Source organism: Fundulus heteroclitus, chromosome 13 (genome assembly GCF_011125445.2).
Source record: "Fundulus heteroclitus isolate FHET01 chromosome 13, MU-UCD_Fhet_4.1, whole genome shotgun sequence".
Lineage (NCBI taxonomy): Eukaryota > Metazoa > Chordata > Actinopteri > Cyprinodontiformes > Fundulidae > Fundulus > Fundulus heteroclitus.
The window spans coordinates 2,246,030-2,256,155 of NC_046373.1; the positions used below are offsets into that span (position 1 = coordinate 2,246,030).

Below are 10,126 nucleotides of genomic sequence, written 5' to 3' on the forward strand. Positions count from 1 at the left end.
CATCTGATGTATCACTTTCCAAAAAATGTCAGTTTTATCTAATGAATCCACACAATATTTTTTCAAAAGTCTTTGGGATTATCAAAATGCTTTTTGACAAATATGAGATGGAACTTCGTGTTCTTTTGGAGACCTAGTGTGTTTGGACCTGCAACAGATGCTCATTTTTGCCCAGATAAGAAACATAGTCACAAATGTTTTCAATTAATCTAAAAGGCCCTACTCAGACATTTTATGTTCCTGGAATGACAACAACTTAATGGTTATTTCTTTGAATTAATTCAAACTACACTTCCATGTTATAAGATTATTCATTTAACAACAAAGAGTAACAATTATATGTAACAAAAACATGAAAATAAGATCATTTTAATGTAAAGTTAAAAGCCAGTCAAATGGTTGATAGTACGTATGATACCATATATAGCATAAAACACATCAGGAAAAACACACTGTAGTGCAGTTAGTTGTGTGAGATATTTTGTTAAAATATTCAGGACTTTTCTAATCCTGGTCTGACCTGTAAATTTTATAACCATGTTAAATTGACTGGATCAGAAAAAAAAATGTTACATGGTATTTAAAGCACACATAATGTATGCCTAGAAATTTAGAAATCCACTTTTTTCAGAAAGGCTTCTATCTATCTTATAGTGTATCTATAAAGTAAACAGTTTTAACTTGGCTAAAAGAGCAAAGACAAATGTCAACGACTGACTTTGTGGGAAATGTGTTGACATGATCTTCTGTAGATTAGGCTTTTGAAATATTTAGCATCATATTCATTGTTACAGAAATAGCAAATGAAAACAGCTGAATTTCTTCATGTTTCTTTCTTTAGTTCCTTGTGAAAAATCTGCCCATCTTTCTCAATCCAGCGAAGTTTGAAGTCTGTTAATCCCTGGGTCTCCATTTTACGGTGCAGCTAAATGACAGAAAAATAAAATCAAAATCAAATAAAACAAAAAAGCAAAACCTGTGTCATGTTATTTAATGTTAACTTTTTTTTAGGTTAGATTGTTCTTTAAGTGGTGTTCTGTTCGGTGGCTTTAAGCACCCTAAATCCCATTTGTGATCCATAGCTTGCTTGCAATCTTTATTTTTTGTGAAGGATTAACTTTTCTCAAAAGTTGACGCTAACAGAAAGTTATAACAAGAATAAAATGCTGTTTAAAACTGTTGGGCATGAACGACCATATGTCTTTTCCCATGTAGCTAAATATGCCACTCCACATCCAGTCACTGCAAAAAGGTATATAAAAATAGTAGGTTTCTGCTTGCTTTATAAGTACTGCATGTGGGTTGTGTGTCTCTATTGTGACCATTTTCTGTAATAAATGGTGATGGTGTAAGGTTTGTGGTTACTTGCAGTTAGATTTGAATATGTTTTCACCACCTGTCATCTTTTTTTGTGAAGAAGGTTTTTGTTTAAGGAATCCCTGGATATTGATTGCTCAAAGCTTCTCAATAAAACCCCACATTAACAAACTCTACATAATATTAAATGTACTGAAGTTATATATTACGTTTCCTTAAGACAGAGAGAAAACAGCTTAATGATTGTTATTTTAAAAGGTACCTTTAATCTAACAAACAAGCCTCATCATAACACCTACTCTTATATACTGATTATGACTAAATGAAAGATTCTTTGATGTAGTGGCTGGGCACCTGCAGTCTTTTTTGTATGAATCAGTTTTTTTAATAAGCTTAGATATTGACTGCTCTAAACCTCTCAAGAGGACTCCACACTAACAAACGCTGCAAAATAACTTTACATTTACTGAAGTTATATATTACATTTCACAAGATTGAGGGAAAACAGTAGTTGTAAGCAAATTGCGGCTTACTGTACCTTCTCTAAAATCTGCTGCTGGATGTGAGGATCAGTCAGGTCGGCCTCAGACTGGAAGCCCAGCTTTAACCTCCTCGTAGATGGGATCAGAGTCTGACAAATAAACTCGTGCTCTTCACTACAGTCCACATCCCACCATGTTCCTGTGGCTGTTTCGACTGCAGCACAGGAAGTGTCGTTGGTGCTGCCTCTGTTGTCAGGCTGGCCCACCTCCCAGTTAGTGAAGGTCACCGGGCTGTGGTCAGACCAGTTGGCCCAGAGGTCTCTGTAAAGGCCGATCCAGTGGTTTGTCCCAATCAGTGGGTGGATTTTGTCATTCTGAGACAGGTTCCACACTCTGACTAGATCTGTGTGTTTTGACCGACAGTAGTTTTTAGCGTCTTCCCAAAACATGAGCGTGCTCACTACAATGTACTTAGAAGCGGCTTGTTCTAAAAGAGAACAGAGGAAAACAGCAAGAGCAATTAAACGTTTCACATATTATCTTCTTTAAAATTACTTTGTTTTTGAAACCATTTTTTCCTCTTTACCATTATGTCACCTATTTCTATAATTTTTTTATGGTTTGCAGGGCAGTCAAAAGTAGCCGGTCAACAGCGGCAAATCGCCGTCTATAGCAGCTCTTGCCGCCGCCTACATTTCCTCGATTATATAATGGAGCGATATTTGTGCCTTCTGGTTGAGCGCGCAGGAACCAATCCGAGCTCAACTCTGAAAAACTCTTCTCGCGCGACGCTCGTGGAGAAACAGCCAGCAAGCGCACAGCACAGCTGGTGTTGAGCATGGAATGAGCAGGTTCGAGCGCGCGAGCAGAGAAGGAACTGAGCGTGCGCGGGTTGTCTCACTGCGCGCTAAGATGTTAGTAAATTGTCTTATATTCACCTAATCTGATCTGTTTTATATGGTGCTAGTAATTCAAATTCAACTAATTTTATGCAAATTTGTTCAAAACCTTGTTAAAACATGATGATAACATGTGAAAACATTTTTTAAGAATAATAATAAAAAAACAAGGGTTGTTTTTGAAGAATTGATCATTCATTTTTTTTTTTGCTTTTTATTCCATTTAAAACATGCACTCTGATTCTATTATTTAAATAATCACCTGTCTTGAAAGCTTCCAAAATACACTTTATTTTTCAAAATTCTCCCCTTCGGGGCTCGGGCACCGCCATAAGTGCACCCTCCTACCTGATAGTGTGTGGCCTGCTACTGTAAAAAAGTTTGACTGCCCTGGTATGATTGTCAGGAGCTTTGAAAAGTAAAAGGTTGGTTTGGTAAAAATCTCCCTACCATCAAAGCAGATAAAAGGGCGCTTTGTGTCACAGACTTCATCCCGCCAGCCCCCTATCCAGTTCATCACCATGCAGCTCTGCTTGCCGTTTGCATTGTCAGGCTGATTTCTCTCCCAGGGTGGGAAATCGTTGTTGCTGACAAAGTCATCATCTCCCATTGTCCACTTCCAGCCGGTTGTGTTATCGTAAAGCCCAATCCAAGCAAACTGTCCAGATTGTTGCAGTGCAAGGAACAACCTGTCGCTCTCTTCTGAGCTGTCTACGGTGGCCAGGTCGGCGTACATCTCTCTGCAGTACTGCTGAGCGTCAGCCCATGTCTTTGGGCTGTTCACATAGTGGTACTCTCGAAACAGGTCTGTACACAGAACATAAGCCACTGCTGGAAAAAGGATCATAGGTTTAACTAAAAAAATAATATATTCTAACACAATGTAATAACAATGAGGGATTTTTTTTTAAACGGGTTTAATTTTTCTCTTAAAAGAAACTCACCTGAGAAAGTGAGAACAAGATGAAGGGTCTTCCTCATCCTGTAAATGGAAAAATTTAAAAGTTGCACTTTTTAATGATTGGTAGGACCAAAAGAGAAAAGACAAACCACAGTCTATAGAATATGAAGATAGCTCAGAAACAGCAATTATCTACTCCATATTTAAAAACACTTTAATAGAAGAGAAAAAAGACTCAATAAAAAGTTTATTTCTAACTCTCTGATGTGGACCTAACAAAATAAAAAGAAGCACGATCAAAAAAGGAACACACAATGGGCTTACTTGAATTTGAAAACAGTTCCAGTTCTTGTCTCCTGTTGATGTCCTGCTTGTATCTTGGCTTGAATTTAAACAAAATCCCCCGTCTTAAAGACAATGTGCTTCCCTATATCCGGTTTCTCCTCCTTTTCTTCAGTATTTATGCAAACCTATTTTGGGTAATTTGCTGCTCTCGTTCGAACAGGACGTAAACGTATACAAATGAACCATCTGAAATGAACCTTGATCTGACATTAGGGAAAATATCAGCATGAAGACATTTAATGGTTGTTAACAGTCATGTTTACCTGTAGATGTTTTGTATTTTACTGGTTTTCATCTTAACCAACTCTTTAAAAGTATTATCCGTCCATCCACCCATAAATCCATCCGCCCATTGATCCGTCCTTTCATTGTCTTCTGCTTATCCAAGATCTTTCCTGGGGTCTCCTCTCAGGGAGACCTAACTGGAAAACTGCTTTCCCTTGATATGGAGAAGCAGCAGGTCTACTTTGAGCTCCACGCACTATATCCTCAGGGAGGAAGCGTATTTTGGCTGCTTGTATCCACTATGTTTTATTTAAGAACAAAATGGAAGATTGTTGGCCTTTAGCAATGTACCGTAGCTTAGTATTTTGATGCTGTTTATGCCAAATTCTGATAAATAGCAAAGTTAGGCTTCTTCCGGTGTGTTTTGATGTGCGTGCTCTGGCCGACAGCTCTCGTTATACCTCTCTCGGTAGCATCTGTGCTGACCTTTGTCAAAAGACCTTTTTATGTAGCTGTGATATAAATAATAACATGCATATAGTGCTGTTAAAAGTATTTGCTTCATTTCAGATTTACTTTTTGATAAAAATAAATCTTCACATCAGACGAAGAAATGCTGAGCTCATACAAAGGCAGTTTTCAATATATGGTTGTACGTATGTTTTTTATGAAATTTTATAAAGGATCGGGAGAAATCGGCAATAACACAAATAAGGACTCAAACACTGTTTCTGCTAGAATAATTGTGCCCTTTTATTATTCCCCACAGAATACAGCAAAACAACAAAGCAGCAAGCTTTCAAACAAACGTTATGCTCAACAGATTCTAAAATCGTTCTTACCGTTGGCATGGGACTGGAGAGCAGGTCAGTCTGAGTAGAGCAGCAACACGTGGCGGGGCGTCCGTACGAAACCCACGGCAGACTCTACCAGACTGAGGGCAATCTCCTCTTTATATACTCATAAACAAAGGATCAGGTGCGAAGCGAGAATGGCCAGTTCTCTCTTCCAGCCAATCTGTTTGTCCCGTTTCGAAAACATGTTTCCGAAACAGAAACCGTTCCCAGCATCTCAGCAGTGTGCGAAACAAAATAACATTGCAAACTCAGAGCGCAAAATATAAGCAAAATAAGGAATAAACAGTCTTTCCCACAACACATTGTCAAAAGTTCCCACCACAGTTAAAACAAGTTATAACAAAATAACACATGTTGTTCTTAGTTTTATGTGAACTCAGGTGTGATTATCATAACAGCTATAGAAGTGACCAGTTTCTCCCATAATATAAGTGTACAAGTTTATATAACTGACCAGTTCTTCTCATAATATAAGTGAAACAAGTTATATAACTGGCCAGTTTTTCCCATAATATATTGTCAAAGAGCAAAAATAATTCTTTGGTATATCAGTATGTATTAAAGGAAAAAGCTTCCTAAAGTAACTTGGTCCTAGGCAACACATTTTTTTTATTGGTTTGCAACACTGCTCGGGAATTTTGGCTTGCATTTCTTTGTAGAACTGTTTTAATCCATACACACACTGGAGGACTTTTGAGCATTAAAGCTGTTTAAGGTAATGCCCCAGCTTTGGAGTTGGATTCAGGTTTTTGAGCCATTCAGAGCTAGATTTCCTGGTGTGCTTTGGATCATTGTCCTGCTACATAACCTAAATGCCTTTTCTAAACAGCCAGAGAAAAAACAAGCCACAGGGCCAAAAACCTTAATATTATGCAATGGATCTGTGAGTGGAATCAAACACTTCTGTAACAAGAAAAGCACGTAAGTGATGATCTATATTTCTATTAACTGTAATCTGGTGTCAGATATCTCAGAGATCCTCCCAGAGATCATGAAAGATTGACTGACCCTGGAAAAACTCATAGTACAAGCTGAAGCCTTGGGTGATGTCAAGATAAGAAAATCAGAAGTACTGAGGGAGGATTACATTCGTTTGCTAAATACAGTTGGGGTCTTAATATCAAGGTGGTTCATTAATTGTGGAGATTAGATTTTTTTCAAGAATTCTGATGCTCAAATGGCTGAAAAAACACATATTACAAGATCTGTGGACTTTATTGACAACTTTAATATTTTCTGGGAGGAAAGACATTTTTTCAGCAGAGACTGTTTCTATACAAGTTACTTTGTCCTTGAACAAAGAACAAATGCAAAGTACCATAAGCTCTGTACAGCCAGAACAAGCCAAGGTAAAGATGGCCAGAAAGATGACGCAGAAAGAGACTCTATAACACTACAATTGATCTTGATATTGAGACCTGTCTCAGATCTCAACAGGACAAAAAGTGGACCCCCTGGTAACCCCAACAAGGAAACCCCCAAAACCTCCCTCCCACCAGACACCAGGCCAGACTGCACACATCTCCCCTTTCTCACCACTCAGCCCAGATGTACCTTTCCTGGACCAACAACATGAAAGAGGTTTTTAAGATTGGCTTACAGCCAGTGTGCGATTTGCAAAAAAAAAAAAAAAACAGAGGGGGGGCTCATTTCAAGTGTTTTATAAATGAACATAACAACAAGGTTTTGTGGCCTGCTTGCTGTCTGGCTGGAGACAGCATGCCACCTGTCCTGGGCGGGAGGGTGGATAAATCGGTTGCTGCTGCTTCCTGTCTTGTGACACTGCCTGCAAATCTTCATCATCCACAAAAAGTTTGTCCTGTAACATTACCATGGCTGTTTGTCCCGTCATCTACTCTTGACCTTTTCTGTTGATTTTTTGGGCCGAAATATGACAAAATACTTGTCATATGTTGACTTCCATGCTGCCACACGTTTTCATTCATTACTTGGTTAGCTAGCAGCTGCTCTTTGAGGTAAATAGCTAGATCCAGTAGGTTAGATTGCACCATCCACTGTCTGGACTCGGGAGTGGGTATTAGTTTACTTCAACCGCTTTGAGCAGAAAACGTATTAATACTCTTTAAAAACAGACAACAAAAAATTTTATTAACAAATGTGAAGGACACAAGACATGTATTTATATTAGGGCTGTCAAACGACTAACACGATTGAATTTGAATCGATTAATCACATAATGTCGATAGTTAACTCGAGATTAATTGCAAATTAATCACACATTTTATTCTTTTATTTCTGAAAGTGTAATAGCCTGTTTGGGCATTTTAATGTGCAATTTTGCAATAAATGACACTAATAAAATACATACTTGTACAAAAAATATTTTTCAAGCACTTTTGAGAATTGGAATGAAAACATCCTAGTGCCAAATGTTAAACTCTGGACTATAATGGCTAAATGACTAATCGTGACGCCCTGATGTTTACACAATGTGTAAATAAATTTGTAAATAAATACCATGCCAATATATTTTTTTGCCTCTTAAACAAAGATAGACATGGTATCAGGCATATACATATAAATTAATAAAAATTGTACATTTCAATAAAGTCATAAGTTTTATTGTTCGTTTTTACTCTCTCTGAGCTTTCACACCAACAACAATATTTTTGCTTGCTGTTTCTATCCATATTCATAGAGTTTAAGCCTGGAAAAAGGTTTTAAATTTCCAGGTCATTCCAGTCTTACACTTTGCTTGCAACTGGGCAGGAGCATAATACCCTGAATGAGACTGTTTAGGAACTGATAAGTAACTCCAGGTCCTTCGTTTGGCAACGTAATTCAGCCTTAGTTTGTCAAATACAGAGAAAACAAATTAATAAGCATTAAAGTACGGTTTATGGGTTGGGTTTCTGCAATGTTATAATCATGTTAAAAACTCATCTTCAGAACCAATGTCTGCTCAAAATGGTGATCTGCACCATGTAATCTACTTTCAGCAGTTATCACCGGTTATTGCACCGTAAACTGCAGAAAATACAGCAGAGTTGCTCTGTCTGCCTTTACTACCGTCGGCTCCTATGGCGGAGGGATATTTCAGCTGGATACACTCAAAGTGTCTAGTGCAGGTAGGTCTCTTAATAACCGCTGTTTCATCACTTATTTTAGAGCCCAAATAAGCGATTTCACTTTCAGAAACGTGCCCAAAAAACCGCAACCCTTGACTCATGAAATTTACAAACATCTTTAGAATAAAACAAGCCCAAAGTCGCATGAAATAAACAGTTTGTGCAACAGTGAGCGCAGGTCTGTTTTGCTACAGTCTCTAGTGCTCTTGAAACTACGGAAAGCGCCAAGGATAAAAGAAACACAGTGTGGAGAGCACGGCAGGGAAAAAACATTAGCGAACGGTGTGTGTGTTTTGACGCGCAATTAACGGTGACAAAAAAATGTCGGCGTTGTGGTCTAACGCGTTAATAACGCGTTAAAACTGACAGCCCTAATTTATATATGTCATGATGCAGCCTGAAGGCTGCATTCTGAACACTTCCTCGTTCCTTCCTCAGTGCAGCCCTGATTGGGAACACCTGACAGGACTGCAATCAGCCACGGACTCGCTCCACCTGCTCTCACCACTATAAAGACTCACCTTCATTTCGTCCTGGTTGCCGATTCGTCTCAGTCTCCTGAACACCATGCCTGTCTCGTTCATGCTCGTCTCCTGGTTCTGTTCCTGTCTGTTCGGTCTGTTCTCGCCTGCCAGTTTCCTGTACCCCTGCAACCTCCGTCTGGTAAATGACTTTGGCTTCATCATCCACTACCTGCTGTCTCAATAAACCTTGGAAACCAGCTCTGTGGTGAGTGTGTGCTGTGTCCGGGTTCATCCAAGACAAAATCGTGACAGGACGAATCGGCTCAAGGATGAACCCGGAGACACACAGAGCTTGGTACGGGAGCTGGCCGGAATCTGGATTCACCTTTGCTTCAGCCCCAGATCTCCGTGGGTGCCTTCGCCTCTGGTTCGTCTTGCCGGGATCGTGGTCCACGATGCCCCGCCTCTTGGTTCGTCTCGCCTGGGTCGCTGTGTTGCGACGCCTCGGATCTTGGTTCGTCTCGCCTGGGTTGCTGTGTTGCGACGTTCGCCTCTGGATTCATCTGGATTCGTCTCGCTTGGGTCGCTGTGTTGCGACGCCTCGCATCTTGGTTCGTCTCGCCTGGGTCGCTGTGTTGCGACGCCTCGCCTCTGGATTCGTCTCGCCTGGGTCGCTGTGTTGCGACGTTCGCCTCTGGATTCGTCTCGCCGGGATCATGGTCCACGATGACCCGCCTCTTGGTTCGTCTCGCCTGGGTCGCTGTGTTGTGATGTTCGCCTCTGGTTCCGGCGCTCTCAAAGGTTCCGGCGCTCTCAAGGTTTCTGCGCTTACAGAGGGTCCTGCGCTCATTGGTTCTGACGCCTTCCCCGCGTCCTCTTGGTTCCTGCGCCGACAAGGGATCCTGCGCTCCTGAGTATCTGCGCCCGTGAGGTTCCTGCGCCCGTAAGGTTCCAGGCTTTTTGTTTTGTTTTTTCCCGCCGTCCGGATTCCGGATATTACACACCAAACTAACCCATTTAAAGTGGCAAATAAGAACAATGATTCCAAAAAAAAGTAAAAAACAAAGCAACTGGACTAGTTTTCTGTAGTTGAAGACGTTTCGCTTCCTCTCCAGGAAGCTTTCTCAATACAAAAAGTCTGGAGTAATGTGGAGTACCAAGCTTTATACTAATGTCCAAACAAAGGCCTTGTAATGGCCTAGATAACATGCAAATACAACCGAAACAGGTCCACCCTGTTCGGTTCGGTTGAATTGAGAAAGCTTCCTGGAGAGAAAGCGAAACAACATAAACTACGGAAAACAAGTCCAGTTGCTTTGTTTTTTACTTTTTTTTAAATGACCATGACCGGGTTGACTGACAGTTTTTACCAGCAAGAACAATGATTGATTTTTATTTACTATGAGAATGTGAAAAGAATTGAACACAATAGGGAAACCATATGTAAGTACATGTTTTAGCCTTATAGGCTAATAAAAATATCTTCATCTTTTATACTCATCATTTTTCAGATTTTACATCAGCAAACATGCAATGAAATGTAATTT

At 39.9% G+C, this 10,126-nt stretch overlaps 1 protein-coding gene across 1 annotated transcript; it reads right to left on the reverse strand.

The window, feature by feature from the left end:
* Positions 1 to 399: 399 nt before the first annotated feature.
* LOC118565412 (macrophage mannose receptor 1-like) lies at positions 400 to 8,699 on the reverse strand. Its single transcript, XM_036145848.1, has 6 exons — positions 8,637 to 8,699; positions 6,563 to 6,585; positions 3,643 to 3,680; positions 3,149 to 3,505; positions 1,856 to 2,286; positions 400 to 925 (listed from the first exon to the last, which is right to left on the reverse strand). The coding sequence occupies exons 1-6, from the start codon at positions 8,697 to 8,699 to the stop codon at positions 824 to 826; spliced, it is 1,014 nt and encodes a 337-aa protein (XP_036001741.1). The 3' UTR covers positions 400 to 823.
* Positions 8,700 to 10,126: the final 1,427 nt, after the last annotated feature.

What these genes read in the sequence shown, in the direction of transcription:
- LOC118565412 (XM_036145848.1), bottom strand. Translation starts at nt 8,699, where the DNA reads ATGAACGAGACAGGCATGGTGTTCAGGAGACTGAGACGAATCGGCAAC. An exon ending in GCAACCAGGACGAAATGAAG is followed by an intron (nt 6,586 to 8,636) that starts GTGAGTCTTTAT and finishes TTGTTGGTCCAG; the next exon opens with GAAAGGTACATCTGGGCTGA. An exon ending in AGGTACATCTGGGCTGAGTG is followed by an intron (nt 3,681 to 6,562) that starts GTGAGAAAGGGG and finishes TTCCATTTACAG; the next exon opens with GATGAGGAAGACCCTTCATC.